General features: G+C 46.4%; 1 protein-coding gene across 5 annotated transcripts in view; it reads right to left on the minus strand.

Moving 5' to 3' along the window:
- znf536 (zinc finger protein 536) overlaps nt 1-22,389 on the minus strand; it is a 227,438-nt gene that overhangs the window by 104,523 nt on the left and 100,526 nt on the right. For all 5 annotated transcript variants that reach the window (XM_054770437.1, XM_054770438.1, XM_054770435.1 and 2 more), the window contains one exon: nt 996-3,253. In XM_054770437.1, coding sequence (XP_054626412.1) covers nt 996-3,252 — 2,257 coding nt within the window. In that variant the 5' untranslated portion in view covers nt 3,253. The remainder of the gene's footprint in view (nt 1-995; nt 3,254-22,389) is intronic.

Here is a 22,389-nt window from a genome sequence, read left to right on the forward strand (position 1 = left end):
AAACGGCAAAGAGTCAAAGAAACGCGAGCGCGCGAGCATTAAAATGCAGAAGATAATTGCATCCACTACACCCCCAGCCTGTTGAGAAAGTGTTATGTTTAATAGTCTCTATAAAGAAAATAGCTTTTTATCTCGCTCTCATTTTCATTAATTCCTAATTGGGGTGGGGGGTTGTCTGTTATTATTTCTTAGATTAAAATAAACATCGCCCGTCCCATGTACAAACCCATCACACTACACGCGTGTGATAAGGACTTCATGCCTCTGTGAATAAATAAACAATTTCATCTCCACTGGTGGAATTAAGTTGCTTACAGCCTTAAGCTAAGACGCTCTCATTTATATTTATTTATATTTCTCTCCAAAGACTTAAAAGCACATTGCGGCTTTGGCAAATTAAGTTCACCGTCGTCGTCTTCTTTTTTTTTTTGACCTGCTTTATATGTATATCTTTAATTAGTGTCTTGTTTAGCTTAAACTGACTGATTATCGCGCAGTCGTGACCTAATTACCGCACGCTCTTCTCTGCGCCCCGAGGAGCTCGCCAAAGTTACCTTTAAAAACTTGTGTAATCGTTAGCAACGAGCCTTGCTTAATCCCCATAAACGTACACTTAAACAGCTTCAACCGGCCCCGCTGACGCCGTCATCGGACGCCATCACATGCTGCTGTGTGCGTGTGTGTTTTGGGGCGCTAAGTGTTTGAGCTATGAGAAGAATGTGCAGCTTTGACTCCACTTTGTTGCTTTTCATTCCGCGTTGAAGACGAGGCGCTCACATCGTTGCACTTACGAGTACTTCTGAATCCACGTAAGACAATAAATGAAGGATTAACTCTTTCCCCGCCTTATTTGTCTTGGTGATCAGCCCCAGACCGCCTCGGTGCTTCCGTGTCAGAGATTCCACCAGGGAGGCCCCCGGTTCAAATCCCGGCCAAGCACCCCAGGGACGTTCTTGCGTTGAGTGTTCCAAGACGTATAGAAGTTTCCCGCTTACCTGAGGAAGGAGACGAAGGATGCGGGCTGTCATCCTGGACACTTCCCGTCTGCGAGTGCCCGCCTCCGGCCCCACTCTCCTCCGTCACGTTGGAGGAGCCGGGGGTTGTGGATCGGCTGATGGACTGGGACTCGGGGTCGCTGGCCGAACCGCGGCGTTCGTCCACGCCTTGCTGCTGGAGCGCCTCCTCCATGCTTCTCCGGTCCTTGCTGTGGACGCGAGAGTGGACGACCATCTGGTGGTAGGTTCTGAAAACCCGGCCGCAGTCGGGGCACTCTGACGGCTTCTCCTTCAGATTTGACAGACCATAGTCCATGTTGGGGTTTCCCAAGGTGGGAGTCTCTGCACCGATGTGGTGAGACATCAAGTCAAAGCCTCTCGCGTCGTCCTTCATGGACATCATAGCAGCGCTGGCAGCCTTGGAGCCCTGCAAGGCTTCAGAAAGCTGCTTTTTAGAGCCATCAGCTGAAGCCATGAGTGCAAAGTCTTGTTTCTCCTTGGAGAAGGAAGCCATGGCACCAGCACCAGTCATGTCATCTTCCTGCCCCGGAGTCGTGTGTTGCTGCGGCTCCTTGGGCATGAAGGCCCGGTCCATAGCCATGCCACGAGCCATGATCTGCCAAGCTTGGTAGCTGTTGAGGGAATCCATCTCTGCCACCTTGGCGGCGGCTTGCAGGCGCTCCATGCAGCTCGACTTGAGCGGTGGAACGAGGTTGAGGCAACCCAAGAGGGAACGCTTCTCGTTGTCGCCCAACCCGTGACCAATACCTGCCGCCATGGGTCCCAGCAGCTTCCCAAGCATTTCCTTTTCCTTCATGGCTATCCCGGCTTTGGCCAACATTTGGTGTTGCTCGCTCAGGCTCTGTTTGTCTGGGGAAAGGAAGCCTCCCTGAAGACAGGAGATGTAGCGGGAGTAAAGGTTGGCGTGGGCTTCCTGAGCCAGGCTGCTCATGCTGTTGACGGACGCCATGTCCTGCTCGCTCGGCTGCGGTGGCTTGCTCTTGATAGCCAGCTTGTTGAGATGCACCTTCATGTGGTTCTTGAGGAACCAGGGCTCCTTGAAGCGGCGGCCACATATTTGGCAGCAGTGCTCAAAGGAGTCCTTGTGCTTGCGCATGTGACCCTTGAGGAACCAGGCCTGGCTGAACACCTGACCGCACACGTCGCAGCGGAATTCCGTGGCCATCTGTGTGCTGCCGGCACCACCTGCACCCTGACCCTGTGTGGTTTCAGCAGTTATGTGGGCCTTCTCCACATGACTGATCAGCTCCTCTTCATGGGAGGCGGCAAACTCGCACAAGGTGCATTTGTACGGCTTGTGGAGGATACGGATGTGTCGATCCAGCTCCTCTCGCTTCTTGAACTTCCCCTTGCAGAAGGTGCAGCGAAATCCCGTGGCCGGGATAAGGGACTGCTCGTCCTGGGCGGCGGTTGGCTTGGGGGAAGACGACGGCTGAGCGACGTTTTCTGGAGTGATGAGGCCCGATGGCGGTGGGAGGCCACAGGCCGAGCCCAGTGGCGGCTGGAGGGTGTTGGCGCCGCCGCTGTTGAGACTGAGGTGGGGGGTCTGGGGGGCTTGGAGGAGGCTGCCACTACCTCTCATCTGCTTGTCCCTCAGGATGGCTCGCTCTTCCAGCTCATGGAGCAGCCTGTTCTCTTCACGGACCCGGCCACGACCTTTGCCCAGGTTGCCTAGCTTGTGGGTGCGCAGGTGGATCTTCAAGTTGCCCTTCTGAGCTGCCCTGTGGTCGCAGTAGGGGCACTTGAAGGGCTTCTCGCCCGTGTGCGTGCGCATGTGCAGTGACAGGATGCTGTTGAAGCGGAAGCGTTTGCCGCACAGTGGGCAGGGGTACTTCCTGTTCTTGCGGGCATCATCTTCAATATCATTCATCTGGGACATGATGCCCAGGTTCTGGCCATTGAGGAACTGCTGCAGGTCCACACGCCCATTCAAGCCGCTCAACGCTCCGGCGTCAATGTCGCGGTTGAGCTGATTGGCTAAGAGCGCCATCTGGCTGCTGATTGGCTGACTGGCAAGGGCCGCGTGGTGGCTCTTCTCATCCAAAGGTGTGGCCGCCTTCTCTTCGGGGATCTGCTGCGGTCGGTGAAGGTCGGGAAAGGCGTGTCCGAGCTGAGCGGTGAGCTGGTGAAGCTTCTGACTGATCGGGTAGCGGCCGTTTAGCACTGCGCTGCTCAGGTGGGCTTCGGTGTCGGGCACCGCTGACGACATACCAAGGCACAAGCTAGAGTCCTCCATCCTGTCACACACACAAGAAGAGGAGGAAGAAAAAGAAGGTGGTCAATGACAGAAGAAATGCTCAAGAGTCTACTTCCGTAGGTACACCTGCACATTCAATGAGATCCAACTAAAGAGCAGGAAAGACTCTGATGACTGACACGGTTAATGTTGGTTTATTTCTTAGTTAGTCGGATTAGACAATGTCACATGACCAACTTCCAAAAAACCCAAGACAGTAGGACTTCGGTTTGAGTTTGCTCCAGTTTTGGTAGGTTTCATTTTTAGACGAAAATTATTGCCAAAAATATGTTGAAGTTTTGATACACTGTCACCATTATCTTCTATGGCCAAGCAACACGCCGAGCAAACTAGCCAGGGAATTCTTTAATCATCTTTATTATGTGTGTGTGGTTTACTTGTTCACACAGCGCACACAGAACAGTAAACAACTACGTATGTGCGCCCTGCACAAATCGGATGGATGGATGGATGGATGGAAAGTGAGCCGGGCCAGTGTGTGCAATGATGATTGATTTGTCTGACCTTTTGGAACAAGTTAATGATGAAAACCGAGGTTCCACCCTATTTAGTTTGGGGCAATGACTAATTTTGGAGCAGAACCTGGAGGTTTACAAAATTTGTGAATAGCATCCATCCATCTTCTTCCGTTTATCCAAGGTCGGGTTGCGGGGGCAGCAGCCTTAAGCAGAGAAGCCCAGACTTCCCTCTCCCCAGCTGCTTTGTCCAGCTCCTCCCTCTTGTTCCCCGGCCAGTTGAGAGACATAGTCTCTCCAACGTGTACTGGGTCTTCCCCGAGGCCTCCTACCGGTCGGATGTGCCCTGAACACCTCCTCAAGGAGGCGTTCGTGAGGCAACCTGACCAGATGCCCGACAAAGTTCATCTGGCTCCTCTCAGGGCCTAACTCAGGTCATTGTGCTCCAGGGGTTTACATTCCCAGCGTTATTGTGTCTGTAATGGCAGCATTTTGGATACCGGAGGTGGTTAAATCGTGTACCTAATGAAGTGACCAATGAGAGTCTCGTGTCGTATTTGTGGAACAGGCTGGTGGACTGGAGAAACGCTGCGGCAGAAGTTTTTTCCTCCAGAAATAAATCAGCATTTTGGACCTAATAATTAGTGTGTAAACACCGCGAGCGGCGCTTAATTAGGCTACTTGTGCCCGTCCTATCAGAATTGCGCCAATTACACGCCCTAATGAAACGCAGCGACGCCATTGTGAGGACGGCGGCGTAAGACTACAATTAGGATGTTAACAACAGCACTTAAAACCAAGGGTTGACTCTAGCAAGCACAACAGGCTTATCTCGTGCCGCCGTGCTCGTCTGTGAAGTCACGTTAGGCTTGATGTCAGTCGCTACCTCCGTCTACTGTATTTCTCCATTGGTGTTCCCTTTTCCTGGTGGTGCGGAATGACATGTAAAAAAGAGCTTGAAATGCACATCCATCTGCTCTCCAGATGGAGAGGTATAAACACGCCGGTGCACACTTCCCCTGGCTGCTGCCGGGGTCAAAGCCGCCCAAACAATAAGCGCACTTTTGCTTTGCTCGACAAAATATTGTATAATGTCTCATTAAGCTGATTAGCACGCTGCCTGGTAACAGTGGCGGCAACGCCACACGAGCACAATCATCAAAAAAAAAAAAGAACAGCCTTTGAGGGCGCGCGGAGGCAGCTGAACGTGCGCACACACGAGCACGGGGCCTACACGCTGTCAGGAGGAATCCACATTGTGGTTTGTGCTGAGCTTCATCTCAACCAGCGAGCGCCACAGCGGGGGCTCGTCGGACAGAAGAGAACGCTGTTCTTCCTGCACTCCGACACCGCGGCCCGGCCGCATTCTTATCTGCAAACATGAATCCCACTCGCTTTAAGGAATGCTTAAGGACGATTGTGGGCTGCCCTCGGAATTCTCCACGAGGGCCCCCACCGCGCCACCGGCTTATTTTGGCTTTTATTGTTCACGTTGCCCTGAGTCATCACTCCCTGGTGCTTTCCCATCATGCACCTCTCTCCATTTACGTACTGACACGACTTGTCTTTCCTGTCGTAGGTGCTCCTGCCCCCAGCAAGCGGTACCTGTTTCTCACGAGTAGTTAGCGCTAATATTCACGTGGAGCCGCATTACGCACAAAGAACAAAACGTAACACCTTACAGTCATTGCAAATGAAACAGTTACAATCCCAAGGGCAAATCCGAACATAATTCCAGAGTGCAGTTTATCATTATCGGCAGAAAAAGCCGATATTTCCAAAAAAATATATCATCTTGACATCATAATATGGCAGCTATTATCAAGTTATTATTTGAAGTTATTATTTATCACAGTCCTCAAACACAGCACAGATCAATGATGTCCTAGCATCACCACAATGATGAAAACAAAAGTAGATATTCCTGCTGCCAAAAAATCCAAATGGCTCATATGAGGGCATGTCAAAAAAGGAACATGATTTTTCTACATGTTTTTTTTTGGTGCACTCTGTACATCAATAATAAGAATACCTAAAACTAGGGGAAAGAATTGACAATATTTTTTTAACAAAGATTATTTTAGATTTTTTTGGTGCACTCTGTAAATTAATAATATAAAAACCTCTGGAAAAAAAGCAAAAAAATGAAGAAAAGAAGAAAAGCAAAACGTTTTCTCTTTTGTCCCCACAACGCTGGCAGCTCATCTTGAAAGTAACATCGAGTTTACTGCACATCAGCACTTTCTATTTACGCTGAGGATATTGTCATTATTATTGTTCTTATTATGATGATTATTATTGGAGAGCAAGGAGCCGAGATGAAAGTTTTGGAGGTTGAGCAGGTTTTAAATGTGACAGGCTGCAGCCTCCATCAGCGGGCGTGCTCACATTGTACAAGAAGTGATTTGAATGACGCACACGGCCGCCTTTTGGAATCAAAATCTGTGATTTAAACTCGGCTGATGAGCTGTTGCTCATTTGAGGAGATAGCAGCCGTGCCCTTTTCTCCAATTTGATTCCCGCCTTTATCTTTAACATACAACAAAGGCACATAGACAATGGAATAATGTGAAATGAACTGACAAATCCACTTTGTGTGTGTGTGTGTTTTTACAAACGTATCCTGGCTGACGAGCATATGCAAATGAGCTGCATTCATATGCGCGCCTTGCTCCAGAGTCATTTTATATTTTTCCTCCTGATTAAAAAGGACATTTCTTATGTGACACCCCCACCCCCGCCCCCGCCCCCGCGCTCATATCACACACGCACACGCACGCACGCTCTCAGACAACAATTCAATATGCGAATGTCCTCTAAAAGCCACGGCGCGTGTTTAGCGACTCACCCCGCGCGCGAAATCAACAACTCTCAGCCCTGACAGCGTCCACCCGTCAGCCCCGTGCACGTGAGTCGTGTGGAGCGGAAGGCACTCTGTCCCGGCGTGGAGCGTCGCCGTGCACGAGCTCATCACTTCCTGACAGCGGCGCAAACAGCAGCTCATTAAAAAAAGAAAGAAAGAAAGAAAAAAGAACACCACACACTTCCTCCTGCACTTTCTCACGTTCAGGTGCAGGCACGCGCACACACACATGCAGGCACGCACTGTCTGGGGCCTCCTTGTGTGTGTGTGTGTGTGTGTGTGTGCACCTCACAGTTCAATTCAGTCTTATCAATATTAGCAGGCATCATAAATGCATGAGGGATTTATATGTGCTTCACTCTAATTGTAAGCATATCAATTATTGAAGCAAAGGCAATAGTGGGGATAGCTATTAGAAATGCTCATTATAAATTCATACGGAAATAAACAGTTTCGGAATATAAAGCTTCTCTCCTGGCCTCTCTTTGGCTTTGTCATTAAACTTTGGAACATTTAAGGCGAGCGCGATCGAAAAGCTATTAGTCGTACTTCTTCTTTTTTTTTTTTGCGTGTCATGCATCAACGTTAAAGGCATCGACTAATCACAATGCGATAGCTCATTAGGTGCTAATGCACGGGCTGCTTGCGCCAAGCTAATCAATCTTGATGGACGATGCACACGCTTCCATCATATTTGCACCATGGGGCCTTCCTGCGCACCGCGTGACAACACCACGCCACCATGTCTTCTTTTAGGGGCGTACTCACACTACGCTGGACTTGGACGCCAACACTCGGCGTTCGCGCTACGACCTGTTTGCTTGTCCTGTTGCTTCCGTACTGCTGACTTTGTGGGTTATTTCCAGTCTAGTTTTGAGTCCTTCTGATCAGTTCCACTGTGAAAGGTGGCACCTGTCGCTAATTACTAATGACTCTTAAACTAGATGAAGCAATTTCATAGAAATTGTGTGTGAAACTGAAGCAATATTCTAGAACTCTAGTCACCGACTGAGGATCGAACCGGCAACCACCAGGTTGGGGGACAACCAGCAGCATGCCACCGTGCACAGAAGTCTTGAATGAGCGGAACATTTTGACATTGGAATGGTTTGAAGCTGTGGAGACGTGTGGGAGGAGTTAGCGGCCAAATAAGGGCAGAATTTGAAATGCTGGAATGCAAAAGTGAAGAATGATTGCTGAAATGTATAAATATGTCGGCTTGGGAGACGTGGTTTGGGTGGTGGTCGGCACCTGGGGTGGAAGGGATTATGTCTCACAGCCGGCCAGGGAACCCAAGTTGTTCACGAGTGAGGGAAGGACGGAATGCGAGATGGACAGGTGGATTGGTGCGGCGTCAGCATCGGTCCATTGTGGTGAGGAGGGAGCTGAGCCCAAAGGCAAAGCTCTCAATTTATTGGTCGAGATACGTTCCTACCCTCACCCATGGTCGTGAGTTTGGGTAGTGACCGAAAGCACAAGATGCCGGGTACAAGGGTACAAGGAGTAGCTGGGCTCTCCCTTTGGGATAAGGTGGAAAGCATCGTCCAGCTGGAGAAACTCAGAGTAGAACTGCTGCTCCTCCACATCTGGTCTGGCAACTGGTCCGGACGCCCCCCTGGGGAGGTGTTCAGGGCACGTCCGACCGGTAGGAGGCCTCGGGGATGACCCAGGACACGTTAGGGACACTTTGTCTCTCAACTGGCCTGGGAACACCTCAGGATCCGCCAGGAGGAGCTGAACGAAGCAGTCGGGGAGAGGGAGGCCTGGGCTTCCAAGCTTAGGCTGCTGCCCCCATGAGCCGACCCAGATAGGCGGAAGAAGATGGACGGATGGATAAAAATGGTGAAATTCGAAATGTTGGAAAGCAAAAATGCAGACTGAATGTTGAAAAGTACAAATAAGATGAATGGTTACAGCACGATCAAGGATGGAATAAACGACCACCGGGTTGGGATACAAGCACTCCACCCCCTGAGCCACGTCACCCTGCAGGATAAGTGGAATGTTACAGTACTAGAAAATGTATTAGCCATGTAAACCACCCATTCACTTTCAATGGGAAAACTAAGTATGATGTTTTTTGAAAAGTCCTGACAGACAGCCAACGTGCCCTGAAGAAGTTGAACATACCGACATTGGATTGGTTGGAATCAACGTGTGGTGTGCCCGGGCACGGTCCAGTGCGCTCGCGCCAGCCAAACATGCCGGACTGTAGGTGTTATGCGGGTCCTAACTTCTTGAGAACATCCACAAAACGAGGATTCCCACCGACCTCCGAAGCGGCGGATGTAGAAGAGACGGACATGTAGAACGTTTACACGGCAGGCGTGTCTGCAGGCGCCGTGGATTAGCGGCGTCAAATTGCCTGCCTTGTAAACAGGAAATCCTGGGCTCCAAGGAGTGTTAAGCAGAGAAGATGAGAAGGAGAATACGGATAGTGAAGTAGTGAAGCACAGTGATGAAACCCCCCCTCTTGATCCCCCCCCCCCCCCGACGGCACAGTGGTCCTTTGAGGACAGCTCGAGACAAGCTGTCAACAGGTAGTTCCACTTTCAGCTCATCCTCCCACACTGACCGGAGAGAAGAGAGAAACCTGTGTGCGTGTGCTCGTGCGTGTGCGCGTGTGCGTGTGTTGAGAGGAGGATCAATGCGGGACAAACGGATTCCCACACTTCATTGTTCCTCGCCGGTCAAATCCTCTTCCCAAGACGGCCGGCAGCTCAAAGCTTGCCTTCATGATAAGCATCGCTGCTCTTATTCCCACTCACTCTCTATGCGTATATGTGTGTGTGTGTGTGTGCGTGTGTGTGCGTGTGCGCGTGCATGTGTGTTGGGATTGCCACAGTGTGGACAGAAGCAAGTAAAGCGGCGTTATAATGAACTCTATTTCTTACTTTAACGTAACGAGTGGAAGCAAATAAATCAAGTGGTGGCGGGCGCCACCTTGGTCCCTTTCTCTTTCTCTGACCTGATGGCACAACGTTCATATTGAACCACCCCAAACTGTACAGGATGTCCCTCAACTTTCATGATTACAACAAAAAATGTTGAACCAAAAGCATTTTTATCATGTGAAATATGACATTATTGTAATATAAAATGTTACTTTTGTATATTTTTATATATTTAATATTTGTATTTACTTTTTTATGGGACAGGGGCAGGATCAATAGACTGATCAGGAGAGCGAGCTCTGTCCTGGACGGTCCTCTGGAGTCCGCGGAGGAAGTGGGGGAGAGAAGGATGTTGGCTAAGCTGACATCCATCATGGACAACACCTCTCACCCGCTACATGACACTGTGGGTTCCCTTAGCAGCTCCTTCAGCAGCAGACTGTTACACCCACGGTGTAAGAAGGAGAGGTTCCGCAGGTCCTTCATACCGACCGCTGTCAGGCTCTACAACACCTGCACCACCTGAACCATGTTGTAGTCACTATGCATTCTTTACTTGCGTATCTTGCTTGCTGCTGTAACAAGTCAATTTCCCTGCTGTGGGATTAATAAAGTACAATACAATACTATTGTTGCACCAACCCATCAGAACAAATTCCTCGCTGGTACTGTGTGAATTATACCTGGCAATAAGCCTGATTCGGTTTGTTAAATATTGACAAAATCACATGTTTATAACAACATTTGGTATAAATGTATGTCAGCCTTGTTATGTTCCTATATAATATAAAGTACGGCACATTATTTATAATGTGGCAGCAAAACACAGCAGTTGAGCACCATCTCACCTCCTTTTTTTTGAGCGTGGCCCCAATACTCATTCATAATAGAGTACATATCTATGTATCATAAAACATATTTTCATATTTTTACTTATTTTTAACAAAATGGATTCAAATTCTAATTTAGATTTATTCAAATCTAAATGTAGTTTATATTTGATATACTTTTATGCATTATATAATGTACTTTAAATTGTTTTTATTTTTGTAAATATTGTTTTTTTAATATTTAAACCTTTTTGTGAAAGAATGAATTCGGAACTAATTCATTAAATGCGAATCAATTACAAAGTAACTTTTTTGTACAGTGTGTCTACATCACACGTGCATATTATGCACATTATACCGCAAGCTATGGAAAGCTACAATATAGTGTATTATTGTATGGAAAGGGGTAGACCATTAACATTATCACGATGAGCGAATAATACATTAAAGCAATAAATAAGAGCCACGGCAAGCAGCATATCATATCGCATATCGCCCCCTGAATGAAGCACCATTTGTATCAACATCAGCGTGATCATTTGACATTGGAAAGAAACAAGCACATGCAGCACAAAGTAACGAGCACACGGTACGCACGCACAGCAACAAAGTCAGTATTTGTACTGTAGATTCAGCTCATTTATGGTGAGAAGCGATCCCATTATTAGCAAATCATCGTGACTAGCAGCCTTCAAGCGCAAGTAAACATGTAATGAAGCTACAGGTGCAGGAGCAACGACATGCAATACAGTCCATCAATGACCATGAATCATGTTTCATGTGTGATGTAATGTATGCGTAGCGGAAGTGGTGATGGCAGCATTTCATGTGCAGCCATCACACCTTTCCCTTACACTGAAGTCGTTTGCTGTCACTTTCTAACTTTCTTTGCCTTCTTCTTTCCAGGAAGTCACAGATGGAAATAATTACATTTAGGAAATTGGACTCGAGTGTCGCAGAATGAAAAACATCCTTGGCTTGACTTTGCTTTGTTGGCGTCCACTTTGCATGTGCACCGCCGCTTTCAAACCAACGGCTTGGTTTGTTTTTGTTTTTGTTTTTTTATTTTCCATATTCCACTTCCAAAATAAGTCGACTTTCCTTCGACTGGCCGACAAACGCAGGCGACCGCGTCAACACAAACGGAACACACAATGTAACTGCACCCCATGGACGATGCATGTATGAAAATCACGCGTACGCATTAATATTAGTGATGCACAATAATATGAGGGGCTTACAAAGTCATACCGATGAATCCCATAACATGAAAAATAGCTCCAATAAACAATCATTTCAAAAAAAGCTCCAATGAGCAAATCAAGCGCTCCTGTTTTCTCCTGCCTGTGACGTTAACGGCCTGTCGTAACGTCCCCTGAGCTCACTTGTAAACAAACATTGACTTTCAGAGGAAGGATGTTGTACCAAATGCTCCGCAATGAGGGAAAAAAAATGCAAAAAACCTTATCAGCCACCTGAAACGCCAGAAAAAGTGCAAAAGGTTTGACGGAGACCTCCATGGCTTCACACCGGCTGCTCGGAGCGTGTACCCGACTACGGTGCACCTTGCTGGGCAACGTCAGCTGGCTCCTCCCCCTCTATACTCTGGTTCTCCTGATAGTAGTGATGTCATGATATTTCATTAGGACTAATCAATCAAATCCTAATTTGTTGGAACACACACTGGATCCTTCTTACCTCCACATGTGCACAAACCACACTTACATCCCAATTTTAAACAAGTAGATATAAAAAAATGATTGGTACCATATTCCTGATGAGCAGAGAGGGTGGCTGGACCTGGGGAGCACACAGGGCTCACCTCTCATGGTGACATCAGCTGATGTGTGCAGGGTTCTGAACAAAACAAACCCACGAAAAGCAGCAGGGCCAGACAACATCTCAGGACGTGCACTTCGGGTTTGCTCATCAGAGCTAGCTGATGTGCTTGCTGACATATTTAACCTGTCGCTTGCACAAGCATCTGTACCGACCTGCTTTAAGTCCACCACCATAGTGCCCGTACCCAAGAAGAGCAACGTGACCTGCTTGAATGACTATCGCCCTATAGCACTCACTCCTATTGTAATGAAGTGCTTTGAAAGAATAGTCATGACCCACATCAAAAAGAGCATCCCGGCGGCAACTGTGGACCCTCTACAGTTTGCATATCGCCAGAACCGGTCCACGGATGATGCAGTCAACACTGCCATCCACACAGCCCTTTCTCACCTACAGGGCCAGGACACATATGTCAGAATGCTATTTATAGACTATAGCTCTGCTTTTAATACAGTCAGCCCCCACAAACTCACAGATAAGCTCCTCACACTTGGCCTGTCTCCCTCCCTCTGTAACTGGGTGTTTAACTTTCTCACAGGCAGGCCCCAGTCAGTCAGAGTCCACAATCGCACATCCAGCTCAAGAATTGTGAGCACTGGGACCCCACAGGGGTGTGTGCTGAGTCCGCTCCTCTACACGCTCTTCACCTACGATTGCGTGGCCTCCCAGAACAACACCAGCATCATTAAATTTGCGGATGACACTACAGTCATCGGACTGATCACTGGTGGTGTTGAAACATCATACAGAAGAGAGGTGGCGGACCTCATAGCTTGGTGTCGTGATAACAATCTCCTTCTCAATACAGATAAGACTAAAGAGATGATCATCGACCCAAGAACAAGGGAAAAGGAGCCGCATAGACCCCTGTTTATTGATGAGACTGAGGTGGAGAGGGTGAAAACCTTCAAGTTCCTTGGCACACACATCAGCGAGGACCTCACCTGGTCTCACAACACCCAACAAATTCTGAAGAAGTCCCAAAGGAGACTGTACTTCCTGAGAAGACTGAGGAAATTTGGCATGTCCACCACAATCCTGAGTTGCTTCTACAGATGCACTATGGAAAGTGTCCTTACCGCCTCCATCACTGTTTGGTACGGTAACTGTACAACACGTGATAGGAAGGCACTCCAGCGGGTGATCAAGACCTCACAGAACATTGTTGGGGCAGCCCTCCCCTCACTGCAAGACATTTATAAAACTAGAGTCCTACGAAGAACACACAACCTCATCAAGGACAGCACACATCCACAACACTCATTATTCACACTCCTACCGTCAGGCAGACGCTACAGGAGTTTGAAGTCCAGGACCACAAGGCTGGCAAACAGCTTTTACCCACAGGCCATCAGGCTCCTCAATGAAGCACTCGCACACGCCGCACGCAACACACGCACACACTCATAGCACTTTATTTATTGATTTATTTGTATTATTTATCTGTATTAATGTCTCTTCTGTTGTTGTTGCTTAATTTATTGGTATTTATGTTTCTTATGTTCTTATTCTTTCTTGTGTTTTCTTTCTTTTCTTGGGAGAATGAACAGAATAAGAATTTCATTGCATAGTAGAACTGCTGTTTTACTGTGCATATTCAATAAAACTCTTCAATCTTGAATTTTGAATCTTGAATCTTGAATCGGTCTTGAGAAGCACAAAGTTATCGGTATCGGTTTGAGAAAAAAAATATATATATCATGCATACATGGAAAACTAGACCTGCATCTGCAACCCGCCTGTCATGCTGGTAGCATGACAGGCTGGTAGCTGGTATCTTGTGGTAGCTACACTACAAAGGCAATTTGGGTCGCCACTGGGGGATGAAGGGTCCTGGAACCAAACCAGTTGAGAACCACTGTTCTAGTGGACTTCAAACATCTTCCTTTCATACACAACACATGTGTGTGTGTGTGTGTGTGTGTGTGTGTGTGTGTGTGTGTGTGTGTGTGTGTGTGCGTGTGTGCGTGCACAGACTAAACTCTTGTTCTTCCTGTCAAAGGATTTAGCAAACAAGATGACAATGGCGTGTTGGACAACAAACATGGCAGCCATTAAGCAGACAATGGCGACATCATTGCTGCGCGTGAAGGAAGTTACAAACAAATGTGGAGGTCACGTGACGCAGGGAAGGGGGGCGGAGCTCGCCCCAAAAAAGGGAGGGGATGTTGTGACAGGCCCCGCAACGCGACTCACAAAGGTTCTATTTGCCAAAGAGGACACTTTTAATTGCGACAACAACTAATTAGGAGGGGAGGGGCCCTGCCCGTGCACGCACACGTGGCGAGCACCAGCACGTCACGCCGTCGCATCCTTGGGAGTTTGGGACTTCCTGTCTCTTTTATCCACTAAAACAAATGTCTATGGCTAATTAGCGGCGCTCGTTACAGGAAGCCAGTCAGGTAATTATTTTACATCACGCCGCCGATAATTGAATGATTCTTCAACGTCTGAATGTCGGAGCTTCAGCTTCCCTCCTCCTCCCCCTCCTCGCTCTCTTTGAGGAGATAAGAGACAGGTAGCGGCGCCATATGCTCTTGAATGACAAAGCAAATAGGATTCTTAAATATTGAAAGTCCTTTTTAATGCGAGCGTGTTCAGTCTTTCTATCTTCCATCACTTTGATAAGTTGGTGAAGTAAACGCTGAGAGAAGCGCTCCTGTGCTAAGACGAGGCCGTTTCAGGGACGCTATGAACAGGTGGTGTTTACCAGGACGCCGTTAGCCTGAACTCTTGATCTATCACCTAGCACATGTTTATCTGGTATCTCCTGTGCCGCATTGATGTCTTCATTGTTCAACGCTCACGCCAGTCTTACTCCCGTACTTACCATTTATTCTCTGTTCCGTTTATGACGTCATTGAGGTATTGTTTGTCATGTATACACTACGCGTCACTGCACAACAGGGGGCTACAACAGGGGCTACAGGGGCTACAGGGGGTACAACAGGGGGTACAACAGGGGGCTACCTGGTGCCCTCGGGCATATACATGAGGTGCCCCCAGGCCTGCTTTTCATTCAGGTGTTCAGTTAATAATGTAGAACACTAGAAAGAAAAGTATTGTGAAACATAAAGCGTGATTTGTGGATACCAGCATGTTGTGAACGTTCTGGTAAAACAAGCATATTTGATCTGTTTGGGTTGAAATAAGCTATGAAAATCATTTCTACAAAAATGAGTAGCTTGTGGCCATTTTCATTTTGCAAAAGTAGCTCTCACAAGAAATACCGTTGGTGACCCCTGGTCTACAACGTTTCAGTCAACTTGAACTTTTGGATCTATTTTTCTTTGTCTTTCTTATGTATTATTATTCCATGCATTTTTCTGATTATTTTGTTGATTTTATTTGATTTCATTTTGCCTAATTTATGTAATATTACATTTATTTATTATTATATATGTATTTGTCAAATGTTTCACTTTAAATCATTTTAGTTGATTTGTTATTTATTATTTGTTTTTTTCCTTTACTTTTACACTACTTATCTACATCTTATTATTTATTTGCTATTTATTATTTATTTTATTGTTCAGTTTTTAAAAAATAATTTCATATTTGTTCATTATGCGTTTGTTTTTTATTATTACATTGATTATATATTTATTGAATGTTTCAGTTTTTACATTTTATTTATTTATTTATTATTTTATTTATGTATTTACTATTTATTTTCATTTTTAAGACTTTTTAGACTTTTTTTCATTTTTCGACTATTTCCAATTGCTATTTTTATTTGTTATTTATTTATTTATTGTTTTTCTTAAAATTACAAAAATATTTAATTTATTGATATTTTTTTTATCATTTATGTATATATTAATATATTTTTAAAATATTCATTTATTAAATGTTTCAGCTTTAAAAAAACAATGGTTTAATATGTATTACTTATTTTATTGGCTATGTATTTATTTATACTTTACTTTTACATGTTTTATTTATGTAGCTATTTCCCATTTTATTTATGTGTTATTTACTATTCATTTATCGAGGGAAAGGCTTCTTGAGACGTCATCTGTACTTCTGTGAAGAAGGTGTCGGACGTTTCGCTCCTCATCCGAAGAGCTTCGTCAGCGAACTAATAAGTGCTGGTAGCTTAGGCCTAAAATACAGTAAGAGTGGGCGGAATTGGTGTGCCAACACCCTCCTCCTATTGGTTTCTTACACTAAGCCTGGGCGGAGTAGTGGTATAATCCTATCCTGCTATTAACACCTCCAATAAAAGGGAAGTGTCGCTCCCTGAATTGGGTATGAACGACTCTGATACTGGCTAGTTAGCATCTATTGTTCTGACTCGGCCCTGGCTCCACCTCATTTGCATGACTAAGAGCTGTGGGTTTCGGTCTCAGTAACCTGCTGAACACAGGGTCCAAATTAAACCTCAAACCACCATTCCGATTCAATGATGGGTTCTGTTGTTTGACAAAAATAGCTTCCTTTACTCCTCTTTCAAACCATCTGTTTTCTTTGGCCAAAATCTTTACCTCGCTGTCCTCAAAAGAGTGATTGGTTGCTTTAAGGTGTAGATGTACTGCTGATTGAGGACCACTCGAATTGTCCCTGTGATGTTGATAAAGCCTTTTTTGGAGCATTTGCTTAGTTTCCCCAATGTAGTGCTCTTTGCATTCCTCATCTTTACAGTGGATGGAATAGACCACATTGCTCTGTTTCTGGTTTGGAGCCTTGTCTTTAGGATGCACTCATTTTTGTCTCAGGGTATTTACTGGTTTGAAATAGGTAAGAATTTTGTGTTGCCATAAGATCCTCTGGAGTTTTTCGGAGACCCCCGCTACATAAGGGACTACAACTCCTCTCCTTTTTGCTTCTGTGGGCTTTTGGGTTTCTTTCCCTACTCTCTTCTTTTGACATTTGTTAAAAGCCCACCGCGGGTACCCACAGGTTGAGAGCGCTCTCTGGACATGTTGTGTCTCCTTTTTCCTTCCCTCAGCACTAGTTGGTATTTGTTCCGCTCTATGTTGGGGGGTCCTAATAACCCCTAGTTTATGTTGTAGTGGATGGTTTGATTCAAAAAGCAGGTATTGGTCAGTGTGTGTGGCCTTTCTAAAGACCTCTGTAAGTAGCTGTCTGTCCTCTCCTATAATTACCTTGCAGTCTAAGAAGGCTAGTTGGTTCTCTTTAGTGTCCTTGCGAGTAAATTTGATATTGGTGTCCACCGCATTGATGTGATCTGTGAAAGACTGAATTTCTTGTTTTTTGATTATGACAAAGGTGTCATCCACGTATCTAAACCAGTGCCTTGGTTTTGTCCCTGAGAAGGATGTGAGAGCCTGTTTCTCCATCTCTTCCATGTACAGATTCGCCACTATGGGTGAGACTGGTGAGCCCATAGCACAACCATGAATTTGTCTGTAAAATTTGTCTCTAATCTGAAAATATGTAGTGTTAAGGCAAATTTCCAATAATTGGCAGATGTGGTCATTGGAAATTGCAATCGGAATGGTGGTTTGAGGTTTAATTTGGACCCTGTGTTCAGCAGGTTACTGAGACCGAAACCCACAGCTCTTAGTCTTGCAAATGAGGTGGAGCCAGGGCCGAGCCAGAACAATAGATGCTAACGAGTCAGTATCAGAGTCGTTCATACCCAACTACAGGGAGCTACACTTTCCTTTGATCGGAGGTGCTAATGGCAGGAGAGGATTAGACCACAACTCCTCCTAGGCTACCAGCACTTGTTAGTTCGCTGACGAAGCTCTTCGGATGAGGAGCGAAACGTCCGACACCTTCTTCACAGAAGTACAGATGACGTCTCAAGAAGCCTTTCCCTCGATGGACAACTCCTGTACGACTGAGAGCCTACACAGACGTACTATTCATTTAGTTTTTATTTTACAGTGTTTTAAACAATTTGTTAACTTTTTAATTAATTAGCTGTTTTTTTTTGTTTTTTTTTTACGTGTTACTTTATTTTACTTAGTTTTTCCTTAATTATGACTAATCTATCAAGAAACAATGATATCATTACTCATTTTAAATGTTTTTTCCTGTCAAAAGTAGTTGAATCTGGTACATGTGAACAACGGAAGTGAACCAACGTTGAGTAATTACGGAGAAGGCGAAGGAAGAAATAAATTGGGCTAGTCCTTTTCGGAGTTTCCATGCTGAAATGTGTGAGTGTAAACGTGTGGCGTACTTCCATGTAACGCTCGCCAAGGATCTTCCAAATACGTAATAAGTTGCCACTTCCTGTTTAATACAGCAACGCAGCAGGAAATGCGTCCTTTCCAAATGTTATTTTTCTGTGTGGCCTTTTAGCTTCCAAGAGAGCAGAAGTTGAGATGATGAAACTTGTTCTGCTTTAACATCAGAGAGAGAGAGAGAGAGAGGGCATGATCTCCTCTGAAGACCTAATGGGAGCACAGGAAGTGCTTCAGAGGGGCGTGGTCTCAGGGTGTCAGCGTGGATCAGTGGAGACTGCTCTTAAGATCAGGATGAAAGCGTTTCCACGGGGAAATAAAACAACGACAACACGTCGTGAGGAGGAAACACGCCAGCGAGGCGGCGTTTGCCTCCGTGCCAACTTGTCTGTGATGAAAGCGGGGAAAAGAGTGAACCCTTTCTGGGAATCCGACCACAGGAAACGCTGTTGCTCACGCGTCACGTCCTGCAGGAGCCAAACGTTCAGCGCTCACCTGGACCGCCTTCCTAATCTTCCACATCAACAAGGCACGCGTTCCCATCCTGATACGCACTTTTACCTTCGAAACGTGGCGCCTCATCCACGACGCACATCAACATAAGTGGTTGTCAACATAACCGGACATCCTTGCGTGCGACTTTGTCCAGAGGCGAGAAGAGAGGGGGCGACGATCTTGGCTTTTTATTTGTTGACATGCTTTCCCTTCAGTTGGCCATATTTGATTCTATGTCCACATCAACATAAGCGGGCACTTGATGAGTTGGTCGACTTAGACGGGTTCCACCCTCCGCACACGTGCTGTTCCATGAGGACAACGATGAGCGCAGTGCATCCATAAGCATACACTTCACTTACATTCCATGCAAGACAAAAGCTGTGGAACATGTCGACGTCGACTTAAGCGGGCACTTTTTAGGAATACGAAGAGCAACACGGGGGTCCGGGACTCGACGAGTTGCTTGACACGAGTGACACAGTAACCCTAAATTTGATAGACAAACGCGGTGGACCGCATATGTCGACGTCAACGTTAGCGGCCGTTAAAAGACGGCGGACTGGGACTTGATGAGTTTGTCGACATAAAGGGGTTTGGCTCTACATGAATGATTAGTTCTTCGGGTGAAAGATGACCAGAGCACAACAATAACTGTAAAGGTCATGTTGGCGTCAACTTAAGTGGGCACTTTTTAGGAATAACGAGAACACGGCGGTCGGGGGCTTGATGAAGTGGTCGACTTAAACCTTCTGCCAACAAATACGGGTCCGATCAGGTAGCAACAATAACCGCACATTTTATGTCAACAAAAGCAGTCCACCATTATGTTGACATAGACTGAAGCGGGCATGAGAACACGGCGGACCGGGACTTGATGAGTCGTTGACTTAGACTGTTTGTCAACATAAACAAGTTCAACTCTGCACACATTTCTTGATCTTGAGGCAAAAGATGAGAAGAGCACAACAATAACGTGTCGACATCAACTTAAGCAGGCACTTTTTAGGAATACAAAGAACAACACGGGGGACCGGGACTTGATGACTCGGTCGACTTAGACCGTTTGTGGAAATAAACGGGTTTCACTCTACACACATTTTCCGATCTTCAGGTAAAAATGAGCAGAGCTGCAAAACTATCCGTAAATTTCATGTCAACATAAGCAGTTGGTCACGTACGTTGGCGTTGACTTAAGCGGGCACTTTTTAGTAACATGGACCGGGACTTGAGGACTTGGTCCACAAAACCGGGCTGGACATACAACAGGTTTCACTCTACACACATTTCCTGTTCCTCAGGGACACAACGAGCAGGGTTGTCAACATAAACGTGCACCAATGCTGTATGCGGAGTTGCACTAATATTCCATGGTGGTTGTCTTTGGCCTAAGATTTCTGTTTTATTCTCACATTTTTCTGTTTCTTTTTCTTTTTCTTTTTCTTTTTCTTTTTCTCAGTTGTTGGCCTGATCCGAACCACTGACAAACCCCGCCTGTCACCAACGTTGGTGTTTGTGTATCATCACAAGCAAGCAGTGTGTGTGTGTGTGTGTGTGTGTGTGTGTTGATGATATTATATAACACATCCCAGCATTCCTTGCTGCTGTGCTCATCCCACGTCAGTCCGACTCTTCATATCTCACATTTCTTTCCCACCCTGAGTGACCTTCACTATCATCCAACACGTCTATCTCCTTCCACCAAGGCCACACACACACACACACACACACACACACACACACACACAGAGTGCCTCCTGATGTGACTAGAGTGCATGAAATATGTAAAACAAACACGTGTGTAAGTGGGGGGACTGGCATTTTTCCGTGTGATGAGGTGCTAAACTGCGGGAAAGTCTTATTGAAATGGGGCCTGCTGGGAACGCCGTCCAGACGCCCGCTTGGACTTTTCTGACATTTGGCTCAGACGCCACTAGCCCCGCCGCTGCTAAGTGTTAGCGCACTTAATGATGGTGACGGTGTTGGCAGAGGGGGCGGAACCACGCGACAATGCACGCGGCCTCATCAGCGCACGGAGAACACTCTTTTCCTCCCCGCCTCACCTCTTTGCACCCCCGATGCATGTGATTGAGTTAACAATGTGGTGTTATTTGCATGCTGATTTTGCAGATCCCGCCACCCCCTTTAACCCGCCCATCCCCCCCCTCGGGTGCCGCAGCAAACAAGAGAGGCAGGCAGGATGAGAGTAATGTGATCGCACAGCAGCCTGAAAGAGCAGGTGTGCGCCATCATCATCACTCCTCTTGTTTTCACTCCTTACAAGCTCGTATTATAATCAAATCTTCAGCCGGGGAGGCCTGTCGCTTGCTTTTTCTTTTTTTCTTTTTATTATTATTAATTACAGGCCGCGCCTGATGACAATGTATTCCGAAAGCATCTTCAAAATAGGTCGGCGCTACAGTTTGCTATTCTTATCACATTTAAATGTCAACACGGTGCAAAGCTCTACAAATTAGTTCAGGCAGGCTTCAACCCCCATTTAACATTTAAAGCGCCATTCTGTGAAGCTCAAAGAGCCATTCTCAAGCGCACACACACGCGCGCGCACGTATAAGCTCTATAAATACAAATAGAGAGATAGCGCGGCGTCTTTCAAACTTCTCATTTCAGCGCCGACGTTGAGCTGCCAACCTTTCTGCCTGAGAGAGCGACGAGACAACAAAAAGAAACAGAAACAATGCATTAGCCGCCATGAATAATACATCCGCAAACATCCACATCTCCGCTTAAACCCACTGTCCGAGTGAATGGGGTGCAGTGCGGAGGTTATGCCGTGGAGCGCCGCTAAACGACGATTTCAAACACACAAACACAAACACGCGAGGCCCCGACGGAGACGCGCACAAAAGAACCCCGAGCGGCCTCCGGGAACTACAAACACGAGCCGACAAGACGGACGCAAACAGACGCCGTCCGCGACTCGGTATCACGTCCGCTCCGGCATAAAACAGCCGGCATTATCCTGCCTCGTATTGTCTCCTTCAATGGGAACGCCGCCGCTCGTTGGGAATTCGACACGGGAAACAACCGACGTGACCAAAAGTTGGGAAAAGTTGCGCACAGAAGGAATTCAATTCGTACGGTTAGCAAAGAAAAAAGCTATGTTTCATCCTGTGACAACATAGAATGAAAAATCTGGAATGGCACCTCAGTTTTCTTTATTAACTCGACCAAAACGTACAAAAACCGAGGCCATTTTTCCCCTTAAGAAATCATGCCAGTCCAATGAATCCATCCTAGACACCCAAAAATATGACCAAAAAATACCTTTCAAGAAGAGACGCACGATATCCTTTCTTCTCAAACAGAAACCAATCACTTCAAACATCAAACATCAAATATGATGACATGACTACTCCAACGTCACTACTATCAGGAGAACCAGAGTATGGAGGGGGAGGAGCCGCCTGCTGTGGCCCAGCAAGGTGCACTGTATTCAGGCACACGCTCCGAGCGGCCCTTGTGACGCCACGGAGTTCAAATGCCACGGCGCTGGAGTTTCAGGTGGCTGATAAGGTTTCTTGTGTGCTCGATGTTTATTTCCCTCCCTCATCGTGG

The sequence above is a fragment of the Dunckerocampus dactyliophorus genome, chromosome 3 (assembly GCF_027744805.1).
Source record: "Dunckerocampus dactyliophorus isolate RoL2022-P2 chromosome 3, RoL_Ddac_1.1, whole genome shotgun sequence".
In the NCBI taxonomy this organism is placed as follows: Eukaryota; Metazoa; Chordata; class Actinopteri; order Syngnathiformes; family Syngnathidae; genus Dunckerocampus; species Dunckerocampus dactyliophorus.